This window comes from Pan troglodytes, chromosome 19 (assembly GCF_028858775.2).
Source record: "Pan troglodytes isolate AG18354 chromosome 19, NHGRI_mPanTro3-v2.0_pri, whole genome shotgun sequence".
In the NCBI taxonomy this organism is placed as follows: domain Eukaryota; kingdom Metazoa; phylum Chordata; class Mammalia; order Primates; family Hominidae; genus Pan; species Pan troglodytes.
The window spans coordinates 26,525,400-26,543,705 of record NC_072417.2 but is presented as its reverse complement, the minus strand read 5'-3'; the positions used below and the strand labels follow the sequence as shown (position 1 = coordinate 26,543,705).

At 51.8% G+C, this 18,306-nt stretch overlaps 1 protein-coding gene across 1 annotated transcript; it reads right to left on the bottom strand.

Annotated features, from left to right (window-relative positions):
- Window positions 1-8,441: 8,441 nt before the first annotated feature.
- On the bottom strand, window positions 8,442-11,419 carry KRT16 (keratin 16). Its single transcript, NM_001144838.1, is given in 8 exon segments — window positions 8,442-8,693; window positions 8,854-8,900; window positions 8,995-9,215; window positions 9,519-9,644; window positions 9,734-9,895; window positions 10,010-10,166; window positions 10,304-10,386; window positions 10,823-11,419. Coding segments are annotated over 8 exon segments (1,410 nt in total). The 5' UTR covers window positions 11,342-11,419; the 3' UTR covers window positions 8,442-8,598.
- Between the last annotated feature and the right edge of the window lie 6,887 nt (window positions 11,420-18,306).

The window sequence follows — 18,306 nt, the reverse complement described above, 5'->3', positions numbered from 1 at the left end:
TCTTCTGTCACTACAAATAAACAGCAGTAAATATCTTTGCACATATGCCTTTTTATACTGGTCTGTTATTTCTATTAATTTAAAATTAAGTGAAGTCCCTTAAATAATTTGAAAGTCATCTTTGCTGTATAATCACATATAACAAAGCTGGAAAAGAACCTGGTAGAATAAAAGGTCTGGTGACAGAACAATGGATGAGTGTTTTCATTTTCTATATTTCCTTTTGTTTCATCACACTATTCATATGGTAGATAAAAGCTAGAGACGTATGGGATTTTTTTTGTTGTTTTTTGTTGTTGTTGTTTGAGACAGGGTCTCACTCTGTCACCCAGGCTAGAGTGCAGTGGCACACTCTCGGCTCACTGCAACCTCCACCTCCTGGATTCAAGCGATTCTCCCACCTCAGCCTCCCAAGTAGTGGGGCTACGGGCACGCACCACCACGCCTGTCTAATTTTTGTATTTTTTGGTAGAGATGGAGTTTCACCATGTTGGCCAGACTGCTCTCAAACACCTGACCTCAGGTAATCCTCCCTCCTAGGCCTCCCAAAGTGCTGGGATTACAGGCGTGAGCCACAGCACCAGGCCGACGCATGAGTTTTATGTGTAACAATCCTATCATGGTAGGAGAAAGAGGGACCCTTGCAATCAACAGTGTGTTAACTAGGGGTGAAGTCAGAAATGGCGTCTCCTGGATAGCTGCCACTATTGCTTTAACACCCCTTGGTCTGCTCAAAGCCCTTCGGGGGTCTTGGACTGTTGGGGATTCCAGGATGCAGACAGCACATCAGAGGAGGGGCCAGATAAGGAGCTCCACTGCCTCATGCCTCAGTTCTGTAGATGGGGCTCCATCCCTCCAGGGCTCAAGAAGATATTTGCTTTCACATCCATGCCAGCTTGTCAATACCTACCCATGGAGACCTCCCTTTTGCCAACACAATGAGAAGCACATGGAACCCAGAGAAGCCTGCCCTCAAGAAATTCTCTTCTGAGCAAGTTCTGTGGAGTCCTGAAAGAGCAGAGACTTCTAAACCAAACCTCCACGGCCTGACTCCACAAGTCTTTACTGAGTGTCCCTTATGGGCTGGGTACCATCCAGGGGCTGTTGGTAACTAGCAAAACAAAAGTTTCATTACTGTTTATGTTTCGGGGAGCAGACAGAAGGTCTTAAACAACAAGCTACAGCAGTGAGAAGACAAGCACAAGAAATTGCTTATCTCATACACTAGGAGGGACACTGAGCTTATTACAGCTCTCAGAAACAATGGACCCAAAGAAAGCAGAGCTTTACAAGCATACCACTCATTCATTTACAACAGCAGATGCACTTTATGGGCTGCCATTAATTCTCACTCTAGTCATTGTTTTTGCACCTCATGCAATTATCTAAAACAATATTTGCCGAACTTTGACAGTAAGTCAAGCATAAGGAATCTGAAGGTACCTTCAAATTAGACAGATTTCAAGGAACACTGGGAGTACTCAACCTTCTCAGCTCAGGTGCCAGGATCTTAGGAAGTGGGAAAGACCAGGCAAGAGCAAAAGGCAGTCTGATTTGGGACTTGAATCTTAGTTTGAGAAATCCAGGCAGCAAGCCATTTCCAGATGGAAATTCTGGTTCCCTTATTGAAGGGAAAACTCATATTTCTGCACAATATTGTCCTTCTGTTTAAAAGGGGCTCATGATTTGTTTCTACAAGATAACAGCAATGAAGAAGAGATAAGTGATTCCTGCTGTCCGGGAGTTTTGCTAAGTGACTGTGAGACCCCAAGAAAGTTTTTTTTTTTTATTTTCCTTTAACTACTGTAAACCTGAATTTCTGCATCTGTCAGGTAGAGGCCTTTCGTGATGAGCTTTCCAAGGATCTGCTCCTGGGGGTTAGGCACTCGGAAGATACGGGTACAGACAACTTCTTTAAAATAGCACCCATGCCCAGGCTGGGCGTGGTGGCTTACGCCTGTAATCCCAGCACTCTGGGAGGCCGAGGCAGGCAGATCACTTGAGGCCAGGAGTTTGAGACTAGTCTGGCCAACATGGTGAAATCCTGTCTCTACTAAAAGTACCAAAAAAAAAAAAAAAAATTAGCTGAGTGTGGTGGCACACACCTGTAGTCCCAGCTACTCGGGAGGCTGAGGTATGAGAATTGCTTGAACCTGGGAAACAAAGGTTGCAGTGAGCTGAGATCGCACCATTGCATTCCAGCCTGGGTGACAGTGAGACTTTGTCTCAAAAAATAAATAAATAAATAAATAAATAAATAAATAAAATAAAATAGCACCGCATGCCCAGTTGGAGGGTATTCTACATCCTCTGTTCTGACATCTCATTAATGAACAACTCATGAACGTGTGTGCCAGCCCAGGAGTTGTTTAGTAACCCAGGCCAGGACTATGTCTCTGTGTAAGGGTCCTTCCACAACATCATCTTTAAAACAATCAGCTGAATCAATTTACCAAAGAGGTTTTTAAAGATAATACTCACAGTTGATGAGCATGTTTTGAAATAGGCACTCCCATTCCCTGCTGGCAAGATATGCAAATTGGCACAATTTCTCTTTAAATCAATTTGGCCATTCAAATCGAGAATCTTAAAACATCTGTATCTTCTCATCTAGTATACATCTAGGAATCTAGCCTAAGGAAATAATCAAAAATATTTGTGGGAGCTGAGGCAGGAGAACCGCTTGAACTCGGGCAGCAGAGGTTGCAGTGAGCCAAGATCATGACATTGCACTATCCAGCCTGGGCGACACAGTGAGACTCTGTCTCAAAAAAAAAAAAAAAAGAATGCAAAATGGTGTAGACGTTTAGTGTAATTGTTGTTGTAATTATAGTTGGTAAGATATGTTTACTTCATTTTTACTTCATTTATACATATATATGTATAAGTACATAAATATATATGCATAAATGTATTTTATTTATACATATATGCATAAATGTATATATGTATAAATGTGTATATATATATACACAGTCACGGATTACTTTACAACAGGAATGCATTCTGAGAAATGCATTATTAAATAATTTTGTCATTGTGTGAACACCATACAGTGTACTTACAAAGACCTACATGGTATAACCTACTTCATACCAAGGCTAGATGGTATAGCCTATTACTCCTAGGCTATAAACTTGAACAGCAGGTTACTGTGCTGAATACTATAGGCAATTGTAAGTCAGTGGTTGGTATTTGTCTATCTAAACCTATCTAAACACAGAAAAAGTACAGTAAAAATGTAGTATTATAATCTTATGGGACCACTCGTGTGTGTGTGTGTGTGTGTATATATATATATATATATATATATATATATATATATATATACCATCCATCACTGAAAAACAACATGTTGTTATATGGCGCATGACTGTATATATAGAGAGACAGAGAGAAAAACTTGTAAAAATACTATCAGTGGTTACCTTTGGTATCGAGATTTGGGGTTCGCTCTGAGTCATAGGCTCACCCTAGAGCTTGGGAGACAGGGTGACCAGAAAAAGGGAAACACATTCGCTAAACAACCAATAATGCCAACAATGATTGTGCATTATAGAGTAATGAATCAGGCTCAGCAGCCTTGAAAGATGAATATGGTTTTGTCATGTAAAGCAGAGACTTCAGATTAAACTCAGGTTAAACATGCAGTTTATCTTCACCTCCTAAACACTACTAAAATTACTATAGATGGATAAAATCCATGGGGTCAAAGAGATCAGGAAAGTAGATTATAGCAATCAAATTTTGGAATCTGGAAAACAAAGACAAATAAAGCCCAGCGCTTGCCCAGAGAGAAGCCAAGAGGCAAAGCATATTTACACTCTGGAACTTTTTAACTCTGAATTTTTAAGAACTCTGGCAACTCTCTGGAATAGGGGGCACCAGGTACCTCTGACAGTGAGGAACAAGTGAACTAGAAATGGGAGGGTGAGCTAGAGATCTGTATAAAAAGCAGAGAGGCGGCCGGGCACGGTGGCTCATGCCTATAATCCCAGCACTTTGGGAGACCGAGGCAGGTGGATCACGAGGTCAGGAGATTGAGGCCATCCTGGCTAACACGGTGAAACCCTGTCTCTACTAAAAACACAAAAAATTAGCCAGGTGTGGCAATGGGCACCTGTAGTCCCAGCTACTCAGGAGATTGAGGCCATCCTGGCTAACACGGTGAAACCCCGTCTCTACTAAAAATACAAAAAATTAGCCAGGTGTGGCGGTGGGCACCTGTAGTCCCAGCTACTCAGGAGATTGAGGCAGGAGAATGGTGTGAACCCGAGAGGCGGAGCTTGCAGTGAGCCGAGATGGTGCTACTGCACTCCAGCCTGGGGGACAGAGCGAGACACCATCTCGGAAAAAAAAAAAAAAGCAGAGAGGCCCCTGTAGCTCCTCTCTCCCCTCCTTGTCTGATCCCAACCACTCCACGATTACTCCAGGAGAAACTAGATGTTTATGCTGGAGAATTTCCCCAGAGGGACTCTGAATCCTGAGACACCAAGAAGGGCCAATAAACTATAATCAATTAGTAACAGAGTAGCTGAGACTGAGACCTTCTCTGCCCCCTTCCCGCACTCAGATTCCAGAAAGCTGGTAGCTTTTACAATCCAGACAGAAAATTAGAGGTATTCCTTCTGGGGAAGACCCTACCCAAGAAAAGTCCTACAGATAACTGTTCCCCATTGAAACAGCTTATTCTCCACCAGATTACTCTATACTGAGACCTATCAGTGGCGAGCTCCCATGCTATCCACACACATATACACATATTCCAATCAGTTTCTCAGTGACTTACTCTTAAATATGAACGACTACCAAGGACCACTAGACATCTGAGAAAAGCCTCTGGCATGAAAGATGGAGGCAAGACAAACAGCAAGAAAGGAACTGAGGAAACTGAGCCGATGACAGAAATAGAAGCATTGCTGGAGCCAGGACTAATAGGCTCAAAGAGATAGAGAAACTATTGCATCTTGAAACAAGAACAAGAGACTGTTGAAAAAACATGCAGAGCTATGAGATATGAAAAATATAAAAGACTGCTGTTGTTTTTAAGACAGGATCTCACTCTGTTGCCCAGGCTAGAATGCGATGGTGTGATCTCAGCTCACTGCAGCCTCGACTTCCCAGTCTCAAGTGATCCGCTCACCTCAGCCTCCCTAGCAGCTGGGACTACAGGCACAAGCCACCACATCCAGCTAATTTTTGTATGTTTTGTAGAGACAGGGTCTCACCATGTTGCCCAGGCTGGTCTCGAACTCCTGGGCTCAAGCAATCCAACCACCTTGGCCTCCCAAACTGCTGGGATTACAGACATGAGTTGCTGTGCCCGGCCAAATACAGCAGATTTTTTAAAACTCTGAATAATGGAGTTAGAGGTCAAAGTTAAAGAAATTTCTCAGAAAACAGCAACAACAACAACAAAGAAAAGACAAGATGGAAAATAAAATAGAATACACAGGAAAAAGAGCCATTTCAGAAAGAGAGAAAATGGAGGGAGGAAATCATGAAACACGAAAATTTGCCAGAATTGAACAACATGAGCTCCCACATTAGAAGTTTCTGCTAGTGTCCAGCCAGTGGATGAAGTTACAGCTGCATCAATTCAACACATGGTATTTCAGCCTGCTGGAGAGAAAGAGAAGAACTGAAAAGCTTCTAGGGAGGAGAGTGGGAATAGGATAATAAGAAATGATCTCGAATCAACGTGGCATAAGATTTCTCAACAGCAACACCAGAAGCCAAGAAACAGTGAAACTGTGCCTTCAGACGCTGAGTGCAAATGATTTCCAAGCTAGAATTCTATACCCAGCCAAACTATCAGTCGAGTGAGGATAAACTAAAGATCTTTTTGACACAAATGGTCTCAAAAAATTTAACCCCGATAACTCCCTTTCCAGGAAACTACTTGAGGATGTGCTTCACTAAAACAAAGGGAAAAATAAAAACAGGAAGGAGGAAGACATTGCATCCAGAAAACAAGGAATGCAACACAGGAAAAAGAAGGAATTTCAGGATGATGGTGAAGAGAGATTCCAGGATCACAGCTGAGCAGAAGACCCAGACAGCACCCAGAACAGACAAGAGCAGGACAGAAGGCCCTAGGAGACACATCTTCATGAGGATGAAATTGATGGAACACCCAGGGTTCTAAAATACTGAGGAGATTTATACTTCCAGCAGTGAATCAGGAAACAAATTAATGATCAACACATAGAAAGTTTAGGCAAATTGAAAAGGAGATATTTATTCCAAGGAAATTTAATATAGCATAAAATGTAACATAGTATAATATATGGTTTGACTATGAATAACATTTAAATAGTCTTAATAATGTAAACATTTATCTAACAAAAATATGAATATATTGAGAAGGTGGAAAGAAGATATTTAAAAAAGAAGTGGGCAGGCACAATGCTGTATAACAGATCTACATCCTCATCCTTCACAGCCAGAAGTCAAGCGATTAAAAACTGAAACACAAAAATCAAACAGTAACAAGGTAAAGCCTGTTATTTAGAAGTAAGAAGACAAATCCCAAAAGAAACAGCTGAAGTTGAAAGGGGGAGGCAGGAACAGAGCTGTGATATCCAGTCTGGGGATGGCTTTTTCATTAAAAAAAAAAAAAAAGAAAGTCTTATTCACAATAGCAAAGACTTGGAACCAACCCAAATGTCCATCAATGATAGACTGGATTAAGAAAATGTGGCACATATACACGTTGGAATACTATGCAGCCATAAAAAAGGGTGAGTTCATGTCCTTTGCAGGGACATGGATGAAGCTGGAAACCATCATTCTAAGCAAACTATCACAAGGACAGAAACCCAAACACCACATGTTCTCACTCACAGGTGGGAGTTGAACAATGAGAACACATGGGCACAGGATGGGGAACATCACACATCGGGGCCTGTCAGGGGGTGGGGGGCTGTAGGAGGGATAGCGTTAGGAGAAATACCTAATGTAAATGATGAGTTGATGGGTGCAGCAAACCAACATGGCACTTGTATACCTATGTAACAAACCTGCACATTGTGCACATGTACCCTAGAACTTAAAGAATAAAAAAAAAAAAAAGTCTTGGCTGGGCACCATGGCTCACGCCTGTAATCCCGACACTTTGGGAGGCCAAGACAGGCAGATCACGAGGTCAGGAGATCGAGACCATCCTGGCTAATAAGGTGAAACCCTGTCTCTACTAAAAATACAAAAAAAAAAATTAGCCAGGCATGGTGGCAGGTGACTGTAGTCCCAGCTACTCAAGAGGCTGAGGCAGGAGAATGGCATGAACCCGTGAGGTGGAGCTTGCAGTGAACCGAGATCACGCCACTGCACTCCAGCCTGGGCGACAGAGCAAGACTCCGTCTAAAAAAAAAAAAAAAGTCTTATGATGTTGTACATACATAACTTTTTTTAATTTAAATATTTAAAATATGGAAGGCATCCAGGAAGAAGGAATGGCAACTGAGAGGTATGGGCCATATCTCAGTCAGGTAGGGGTGACTCAGGGGTTTGGAGCTGGGAGGGGCAGGAGGACACCAAGCTGAGTTGAGACTGAAGGCTGAGTGCTGCAGGAGAATGGGATCCATCGCAGGCTGTTAAGCAGGGGAGTCCTGATCTCACCCTTGTTCTTGATCTTGAGCACATTCTGGTGGAAATCATTCAGTGGAAATTGAATGTGGATGAGATTGACTCTCAAGGGGACCCAGTTAGGCTGTGCCCAGGTCTAGGGAGAGAGGAAGAAGATCTAAACATGGCAATGGCCACGGGGCAGCAGGTGTTTCCTAGGGTGCTCATCAGCACGCAATTCACCAGCTGAGGGGAATGAGGAAGGAGGAGTTGATGGGGTGTGAGGAGAAGCAGGCTGGGAGAAGGAGGATTTCAGGTCTGACGAGGACACCGTTCTTAAGGCAGAAAGCACTCCCTTCCACCCTCCAGCGTAGAAACTGTGTGCAGATGTGGGAGAGCCCATGGGTAGAGTTAAGATTCAAGCATGGGAGTCTTTGGGTTAAAATACCCAAAAAGGTAGAGTGGTGTTAAAAGAAAGGCATGGACTTTGCAGACAGACAGAACTGAGTTTGAGCTCCAGCCGTGCCACTTACTATCTGCATGATTTTATGCAACTTACTGAAACTCTGTGAATTCTGGGGGTTGTCAATTCCAAAATGGGCCTGACCATACCCACCTCACAGGGTTGCAAGGACAATATCATAAATAACCTCTGTAGAATGCCTCCATGGTGTCAGTCAACACGTGTGGACACTCCCCCATCCTGTGTCCCACCTCCCACTTCCATAGAGCATGGAGGTCTTCCAGGAAGACCCTTCAAGATCTTCTGAGATTTGTCCCATTTCCCACATCTCTCAGGCTGTGAGGCTCCAGAAGGTTTCTGGAAAGCACCTGCAACTCCCCTCCCATCAGTTCAAGAACAGAGATCACACAGGTTTGCATCAACCAGAAAGTCAGCTTTATTAGCCCACCACCAGCAGAGGAGCAGGGGAGATAGCTGGGAACTGCGCCAGGAGAGCAGGGTCCTGACCCCGGCCTTCAGGAGGTGAGGCCAGCTGGTGGGCAGGAGGCTGTGGTAGAGGCAGCTCAGTTCTAGGAGCTCTGGCCCTGGCTGAAGCTGGATGAGCTCTGCTCCTTGAGGATGGGCCGGGTCTGACGGCTCGAAGAGGACGAGGAGGAGGTGAAGACTGTGGGAGAGAGAAGAGGAGGTGAGAAGGGGTCTGAGAGCCAAGCCGACTCCAGGGCAGGGAGAACGGAGGGCTGGGAGCTCTGAGGAGAAGGGCCCAGCCCCCACTCCATGGAAACAGGCAGAGGGGCTGCAGGGCTGGGGAGCCTCAGGAGCCTTACCCTCGCGGGAAGAATAGGATTGGCCAGATGCTTGCTGGGAGGAAAGGCTGTGGGAGAGAAAAGGCAGGGCAGTCAGTTGTGCTGAGAGCAGCAGGGGGGCTAAAGGGTCTGGGAGGCAGAACTGAGGGGCCTGGGACTCACTGGGCATCCTCGCCCTCCAGCAGGCGGCGGTAGGTGGCGATCTCCTGCTCCAGCCGCGTCTTCACATCCAGCAAGATCTGGTACTCCTGGCTCTGCTGCTCCATCTCACAGCGTAGCTGGGCCAGCTGCTCCTCCACACTGCCAATCAGTCCCTGGATCTGGGACAGCTGCATGCAGTAGCGGCCTTTGGTCTCCTCCAGGCTGTTCTCCAGGGATGCTTTCTGCAAGTGAGAGAGAGAAAAAGAGTCCATGGAGGTGGTCACTCCTGTTCCTCCAGGTCTCTGGGCATGTTTTTTGAGAGATGCCTGGATTTTGATCCCAGTTGGGGTACTGATGGGCCAGACAATATGGAGAAAAGCTAGCCCACTATTCTAGGGCTTAGTTTCTCTATCTATATAACGGGTCCCATGAGTCCCCTGGTCCCATCCTGAGAAAAGAAAGGTGGAACTAGATTGTGGCTTTTTGAGGGGGTGGTGGCCATTACTGGTGACTTGGGGGCTGCTGCTGTGCTGGGTCCTTCATACCATGCTGAGCTGGGACTGCAGCTCAATCTCCAGGCCCTGGAGCACCCTCCGGAGCTCCGTCACCTCACTGCGGCTGCTCTGTACCAGTTCGCTGTTGGAGGCCACTTCTTTGTTCAGCTCCTCGGTCTGAGGCAGGAAAGCAGAGTGAAAGGTGAGGCTCTCCCAAAGCCCCCAGCTGGGAAGTGCTGCAGGCTCACTGCGGGCCCGAGCCCCACCTTGCTCAGGAACCAGGCCTCAGCGTCTCTGCGGTTTTTCTCTGCCATCTGCTCGTACTGGTCACGCATCTCATTCAGGATGCGGCTCAGGTCCACGCCAGGTGCAGCATCCATCTCCACGTTCACATCTCCGCCGGTCTGACCTCTCAGAGCAAGCATCTCCTGGGAAGGGATGGCAGGAGGCGGTCAGTTCAGCAGACTCCTCTCCTGGCCCTGGGTGCATCTGGCAACCCCACCAAACCAGCCTCCCACCCCGGAAGCCAGCAGCGACCGCACCTCCTCGTGATTCTTCCTCAGGTAGGCCAGCTCCTCCTTCAGGCCTTCAATCTGCATCTCCAGGTCAGTCCTGGCCAGGGTCAGCTCATCCAACACCCGGCGCAGGCCATTGACGTCGGCCTCCACAGTCTGCCGCAGGGCCAGTTCGTGCTCATACCTGGCAGGACAGAGGTCAGGTCCTCAGGCTGCAGCCCTGAGGATTCTGAGGCTCGGGGTCTGCTGGCCCTGCTGGGTGGACAGCCCCACTCTTTGTCCCTTGCCCTCTGCCCCCAGCCCACCATGCTGGCTGCTCACTTGGTCCTGAAGTCATCGGCTGCCAGCCTGGCATTGTCAATCTGCAAAATGGGCTGTGCATTCTCAATGGTGGCCGCAATGATCTGGAGTGGGGATGGAGGACAGGAGCCCTGGTCAGCCAAGGACCTTACTACTTGAGCATGAAAGGCAGAAAGGGGCAAAAGGAACCGCCCCAAATCTGGAAGTCTTCTGGCTGGCAGGGCTAGCATGCCTTCTCCACCAGCTCAGGGTACGTAGGGATGCACTCCATCCCGATCACCCCCTTCCTGGGCCCAAGGCAGGGAAGCTGAACTTGCAGCTGAACCCTTGAAGGAAATAAGAGATTTAGGGTAACAGCCCCAGTCCGGGCACAGAGATACTGAAAAGGGACCCTCTGCTACCACTTCCCTGGGTGATCCTGGCCACTCCCCAAAGGTGCCCAGTCTCCCTGTTTGTAAAGTGTAATTGCTAAAAAGAGGTATCCCAAGGGCCACTATAGCCCCAGCCTCTCTCAGTGCTCCATACACCAAAGTCACCCACCTTGTTCCTCAGGTCCTCGATGTTCTTGAAGTAGGGACTGTAGTCTTTGATCTCAGCAGGCCGCTGCCTCTGGTACCAGTCACGGATCTTCACCTCCAGGTCGGCGTTGGCCTCCTCCAGAGCACGCACCTTGTCCAGGTAGGAGGCCAGGCGGTCGTTGAGGTTCTGCATGGTCACCTTCTCACTGCCCACCAGAAGCCCATCACCACCAGCAAAACCACCACCAAAGCCAGCACCCAAGCCACCACCGAAGCCAGCACCAAGGCCACCACCATATCCTCCCCCGAAGCCACTACCAAAGCTGCTGCTGCTGCTGAAGCCACCACCATAGCCGCCCCCCAGCCCGCAGGCTCCCCCAGAGGAGAAGCGAGAGGAGACAGACAGGCCGCCCCCGTAGGTGCTGGGGGCACGGCAGGACCCTCCGGCCAGGACGGAGGAGATGCGGCTGGAGCCGCCCCCAATGCCGCAGGAGCCCTTCATGGAGCTGGAGGAGGTGAACTGGCGGCTGCAGGTGGTCATGGTGCCAAGGAGGGAGGTGAGCGAGTGAGCAGTTGGCTGAAAGAAGGAAAGGTGCTCAGAAGGCTGAGAGCGTGCTGTGGCTGCCTCCAACCCCAGAGACCTTTATATGCACCTGGTGAAGGCGGGGCCCTCCTAACTGCTGACTCCAGGTTCCCCTCTGGATTTCATCACTCCCGGTCTCGTCCAACTCCTCACTCTGGATTATTCAGCCCAGGATCAACTCTGCTGTGTGCCGGCTCAGAGTTCCCACCCAGCTTTGGGGGTGTGGGGCCGAGAGAAAAACACACAAATGCGAGTCGGTGGTGACTCAGGCTGGGCGGCCGGGAATCAGGCTCCCGTTCCTGGAGCCCTCGGGGCCAGTCGGGCCTTGGCACAGGTGGCTTTGTGGCAACTGCGTCCCCAGGCAGTGAGTCAGCCCTTCAGAAGAACTCCCTGCCCCACAGTGACAGCCTTGGCTGAAAGAGACCTCAGTGATGCCATCCTGGGCTGTCTTGGGGAGCAGTTGTGGGGATCCCACATGTCCCACTCTGGGCAGGGGCAGAGTTCGTGTCTTCACTCTGCTTGCTGTGTGGCCTGAGGCTCCCCACCTCCCACCTCTGGGCCTGTTTCCCCTCAGTGACCAGGCTGGACTGGGTGACTGCAGAGTCCCTTCTGGTTCTAAAAATCCTATGACTCTCTTTCCCCTCTTGGATCTAATTCCAGTTCCAGAGGCTGCCTTGAGCCCCCGGGATCTCCAGAAGTGTGTGCACCATACAAATAGCACTGGCCATGGAGCTAGACAGGCGGCACTGAGTCCCTGCTCTGCCCTTACCAGCTGTACAGCACAGGCTGGTCCTATAGCCCCTTGGTCCTCAGTTTTCTCATCTGTAAAAGGGGACGACACACCACTAGCCACAAAGAAACATGCGCGAAGGACCCCACCGGCCCTTCCCCGAGGGCCAGCCCTGCCCCTCAGCCTCCCCATCCTGCCCCTCCAGCCACCTGCTCCTCACACTCACCTCTACACGCTGGCACCCTCCCGCACCCCTAAGCAGGGCCCTGCGCCCCCCACACTCCCAGCTGAAGAACACCACAGCCCCACACCTAGCTCCGCCACTCCTCTACCGCCCTCTCCTAATCACAGGCACCCCACCTGCAAGCTGGTGGGAGGGAGCCCCATCCTGCCACTACAGCCAGGTGTGACCCCTGACCCCACCGTGGGCCTCAGAGTCCCCCCCTACCCTGTAGAAACAGGACTAGCCGGGGATCCGTTCCCAGCAGTTCTCTCTCCTGTGTCCACAGATCCCAGGCTAGGCCTGGCAGCTCCATTCATCCAGCTGAGCTGGGGGAGAGCACTGGTTATGGGCCCACTCAGGCATGCATGGAGAGCCCGGTGTGTGCCATACAGTTCTGTGAGCGGGGATGAGGGGGACGTTATTCCTGCCACCAGTTCTCAGGTGAGAGAGCTGGGATTCAGAGAGGGTAAGTGGACTTCCCAAGACACCAGTCACTGGAAGCTGAGATGTGAACCTGTTCTTCTTGCCTAAGCCCGTTCCATCATCCTGAGCCCTCTCTCTCTGCATCTCAAATTTACATAATTTTCTTGATCAGAGGGGACAGTGGGGGAACCAGAGACAGCTGGAGATTCACTCAAAGTCACTCTGCTTTAAGCTGCAGAGCTGCAACTAGAACCCAGACCTCTGGCCCTCTCCAGGCTCCCACCATGCCTGCAGGCGGGGCCAGTATACCCAACTCTCACCCACCTCCCCACGATCACTGGCAGGAGGTCTGCCCACGGTGGGCGTGGCCTTGGCCTGAGAGCCTGGTCCAGCAACGAGGACTGGAGGGAGGATGGAGGGGTCTGGGCACCAAGACGGGGCCTCCTCAGGGTGCTGTGGGGCATCCCTCGGTGCTGGCCACTGGCCTTGCTCTGCAGTGTCTCTGTTGAGGTGAGGAGCCCAGAGACAGCCTGCTTCTGCCTGAGCTCCACTGGGGCAGGCAATTCCTTGTCTCAGCAGAACCAGGGTTTTGTCACTGCTACATCTCCCCTGGTCATTCATCCCAGAGGTAAGAGCAGAACAGATGCACATCCCTTCAGAGTCAAACCTGGGAGAGGGAACCTGACACTCCTCACCCCTACCCAAAAGAGGGGCAAAGGGGACCCCGGAATCTTGGACAAAAACCTCAGTGTTCAGGTGTCAGGTTGGGCCTGGAGTTCTGATCCATCCACAGACCCATCACCCTCAGAACTGAAAATGGTCTTCAAGGTCACCAAAGGCTATTAATACCCCAACCGGAGAGGGCAAAAGCCTTATCCAGGTTAAGCAGCACAAAAGTGAGAGAGCAGAGACTCAAGCCAGCTCTAACTCCCAAGCCAGGATTCACACCGACTCTCGTAGTAGAGTCTCTGAGAACTCTTCACTCTCTGCCCCCATTGTGTGTGCATGCACACACACCCCTTTCTCATTGGCTCACTGCCCCCCGCCAAGTTCCCCATTCCAGGAGGTGTCAGGGCGGGATTATACACAAGCCCAGCACTGCAGACCTGGGGATCTGCATGGGCTGAGAAGCTGCAGGAAGTTGCTGACCAATGCACCAAACTGCTCAGCCAACTCCATAGATCACGCACCTGCTGTGTGTACAGCTCTCGGGGGCTGGGGGTGAAGAGGGAGATGATGACATAGTCTCTGACCTTAGAAGAACTTATCATTTGACCCTGGAGGGAAAACTAATGCTGGAAAATACAGAACCTGGCTAGAAACCCTGGGGTGCTGGGCTTGCCTGCCATGCCCACACCACAGGAGGCAGCTGGGGTAGGCATTGCCCCGCTGAGCCTCGGCAGTAGAGGAGGGGGCTGCCCTCCTGGCCTTGATCCCTGAAAGGGTCCTAGCAGAGGGAGGCACCAGCAGGGCCTCAGAGGATCTGAGTTGACAGAGGAGGAGGAGGTGTTTCCTCTGCACCAGTGATGCACACCTGCCCCAAGGTGGCCAAGAGCCAGGACCACTAAGCCTGGTGAGCACAGAGAAGCCCAGTGGGCATCCTCCAGGCAGAGGATTCCTCCCCACACCCTGCCTCCTTCCTTCCTCCTTCGTACTGCCCATGTCAAGCATGAGGCATGAGATCATGGCATACCTGAGGCAGCCGGGAAACACCATTGGCCAATGCCACGCCTTGACTTGCAGTGATTCTCCAACCAGACAGATCGTCAGAGTCCCCATGAAGATTTGCAGCCCTGCTCCAACTCCCGCATCAGCACCGCTCAGGACAAGCCTGCTGGTGGGGCTGTTTTACAAGCTCCCCAGCCAACTCAGGCTGGGAAGGCAGGAGGCAGCTTAGGGGGCTAAGGAGGGGGGCAGAGAAGCTGAGGGAAGAGAGGGGGCTGCTGCAGGGCCCCCAGCCTCGGGTGGACAAGCCAGAGCCACAGGCTTCAGGGCAGGAGGAAGGAAAAGTAGAGCCCCACTGAGCCAGGACAGAGCAGCCTAGAATCGGGGCAAGCAGGGGCGAAATCTTGGGCAGGACATTCAGCCTCTCTGAGCCTCAGTTTCCTTCTCTGGGAAATGGGAATAACAGCCTTGCCTCACAGGCATATTAGGGGATTCGAGGCCAAATAAATAAAGCACCTGGAAAAGGCTGGTGGCTAGCGTTATGTTTATGAGCAGGTGTTTATAAAGTGCCTACTATGTGCCTGGCACTGTGCTGGGCACTCAGACTCAAAGAACAAGACAGAGAAGCCCTGGAGACATAGTCTTCTGGGGGAGAAGGTGGTAAAGACAATCCCAATACACTAATGTCAGGCCATGGTGGGGTACTGGGGCCCTGCAGAGAAACAGAGAGAGCAGGGTCCCCGGGGGAGAACAAATGTCCAGGCCCAGGCTCTGCCCCTGTGACGGCTCCCGGGATCTGGGGAAATCTGTGAGTGCCAGGCCCACCTTTGGGGCTCCTCTCCCCTCCTGCATGTTTGATGCCCCCCTTCTGAAGGTGGGGCTGTCATAGCCCTTCACAATCCAACCACAGATCTGCAGCTTCTGCCTTGATGATGGGGTGAAACATTCTGTGCATTGGGCAGGGTGGGTGTGGACGAACTGTGAGTCCCTCCACGAGTCCCATAGCTGGGTCTCCAGTCCAGTCCAGGCACATGTCCTCAGCAGCCTGGGCCCACTTGGGGTGCCTGTTCTGCACAAACAAGGAGCCCGGACTCCTGTGTGAGTCTCAGGAAACCCCCAAGAGGGGCTCCCATTGCCCCCACCCCAGGAATGTGAGCAGGAAGCTGGTGCCTCCAGGGAAGGCTGCGGACCCCAGGGGGGTGTGGGAGAAAGAGTGGGCCTCTCTCAGGGATGTTTCTTCAAATGGTCACTACAGCTCAGGGTGAGGACGGGCCTCTGTCCAGCTCAGTTATCCCCTCAGCTCTGTGCATGGGGGGAGATCTACCTGGCTCTGTTCCCTCTGTTCCCCTCATCTCCCCAAAACCTGGGTTGCCACAAGAGACCCACACTGCATAAAGGCTGAGGGACTGTTGTCAGTCCCTCAGGTCCCCTCAGGGCAGGCACTATCTCTCGGGGTCAGGACCGGTGTCTCCTCCTTCCCCTGGCAGGATGTCCTGCAGGGAGATGGATGTAGTGGGGGACACTCATCTCCCCCTGGACATGCTACCAGGTCAGCCCCTGCAAGGGGGATCCAGAGGTAGGCTACCACTGGCATGGACCTGGCCTGAGAATCATATGTGTGTGTCCATCACTCAAGACCAGGTGTGGCAGCTCCAAGGGCAACCACAGATCTGCAGCTTCTGCCTTGATGACAGGGTGGAACATTCTGTGCAGTGGGCAGGGAGTGTGTGGATGAACTGTGAGTCCCTCCATGAGTCCCATAGCTGGGTCCCCAGTCCACCCCAGGCACATGTCCCCAGCAGCCTGGGCCCACTTGGGGTGCCTGGACAGACAAAGCCGCTCGAGTCTCCCCACCATCCCCTGGCTCAGCTGTCTGGGCACACCGGGGGGGCTCCCCCATTCTGGCATCCTGAGCCCCCCACCCACTCACTTTGTGGAGAAGGGTTTCTTCCCCAGCAGAGGGGCACAGTCTGGGGCCGTCTCTGGTCCTCCCCACACTCTGACCCCTCCTCACTTGCCCCATCAGTAATTGTGGACCCCAGGATCTACAGAGGGGAGAGAGAGCCCTGCCTGGAACCTGAGGTGGGGCAGGAGGTGGGGCTGGGCTCCTCTTCCCGGCGCGGAAGCGGGGCCCACTCCCCTCCCGTGCCTGTCTCCACTATTGACCCCCTAGGCTCCGGGACAAGGGCTGAGTCACTGCTCCTTGGAGCCTCAGTGTCCCCATCCACACAACGAGGTGCCTTTCCCCAGGCCCTCCCTGCTTCCTGGGACTATTCAGATAAACGAAGTCACCCTCCGGAATGAGCCATCTGCAGCCCAGGGCTGGTTCTTCTGGTTGTGGCGGGATGTGTGGTGGGGGCCTGGTGCAAACAGTACCTCCCTCCTGCCCTCCATGGCGCCACGTTTGCTGCCAGACAACAAGGAGACGTCAGCCTCTGATGGAGCAGAGCCTGCCCTTGCTTTGAGTCTTGCAGATGCCACTGCAGGTACGAGTCCCCGACTCCAGGCAGCCATCTCCCCTGCAGAGAGAAACTCTCTCCCAGGATGTCTTAGCTCCAAGGTCCAGGGAGGGCCTGTGACCAGCCCAAAGTCACCCATACCCCAGTGGTCAGTACCCACCCCCATCCCTGGCCTCTGCCAGTCCCAAACCCTCACCAACCCAGGCTCAGAGGGCTCTGGTCACTCCCATTTTCCTCAGGCTTGGGCCCAACCCCCAGCCTCCAGGCACGAGGAGAGAGAGGGTGTTTGGGGGCCCTGGTCTGATTCTGCAGCAGCAGAGACACCGCAGGTCCAGCAGTGATGAGGTGGAGGCACCCTCCTCCTCCCACGAACCCCCTGCTTGAAGAAAACCAGGAAAGCAGGCCAACCCGCCTGGCAGTTTCCGGATTTACTAGAAGGAAGATTTCCAGGTGTCAGGCTCACCTCCCACAGACTGTTCCCCACAGCCACGTTTGCTGCCACCAGCAAGAGCTGGGGCTGGTGCTCAGAGGGTGCCGGGAGTGGCTGGAGCAGGACTGTTCCTTCTCATTTTCCCAGGAGGCAGTTTCTACCCTCCCTCACGCCACCCCTGTCCCTAGTGGGGAACCAAAGAGGACCCAGACTGCCAGGGAGAGTGGCACTGCTCCCTGGGCACAGCCACCCCATCTGCAGTGCCCCCCCACTCCACCCCGTCCCCATCCTGAGCAACAGCTGACCATGTGAGGAAGCATCCCTGAGAGAGGCCCCACCCTTTCTCCCATACCTGCCTGGGGTCCGTAGCCTTCCCTGAAAACACCAGCCTCCCACTCACATTCCCAGGGCGGAGGCAATGGGGGCCTCTCTTGGGGATTTCCTGAGACTCACACAGGAGTCTGGGCCCCAACCACCCAGCCTGCCTCCCCCACCCACCCTCCCTTTGTGCTTATCCCAGCCCTTGCCCACCTCCTGCCCCATCTAGGGGTAGGGCACAGCCCACAGGACCGGGAGGAACAACTGATTGAGTGAGTCATCTCTGAGGATTCAGGCTCCCACACCTGAGATCTTCCCATCCATTTATGGATGAGAAAGCAAGGCTCAGTGAGGGGAAGTGACTGCCTAACTTCTCGAGGTCACAGAGCTACTCACAGGGCAAGCAGTGGCCACCTAGGACCGCACCTGATACACCAACTCCACCCCAGGTCTAGCGCAGCCTGGACCACCCCCTGAAAATCTCCAGCCCTTGGGAGAGGCAAGCACCCCCTTCCAAACTCTCCCCAGACTTACTCTTTATGCTGGTCTAAGCTGACCCCTGACCTGCCAATCAACAACGGTGGGTATCCAAGCACCATCTCCCCTCACCCTCACTCCTTCCCATTTCACCCTTTTGTCCCTAGTGCCCACTTCAGGGGCCAGAACAAGGACACA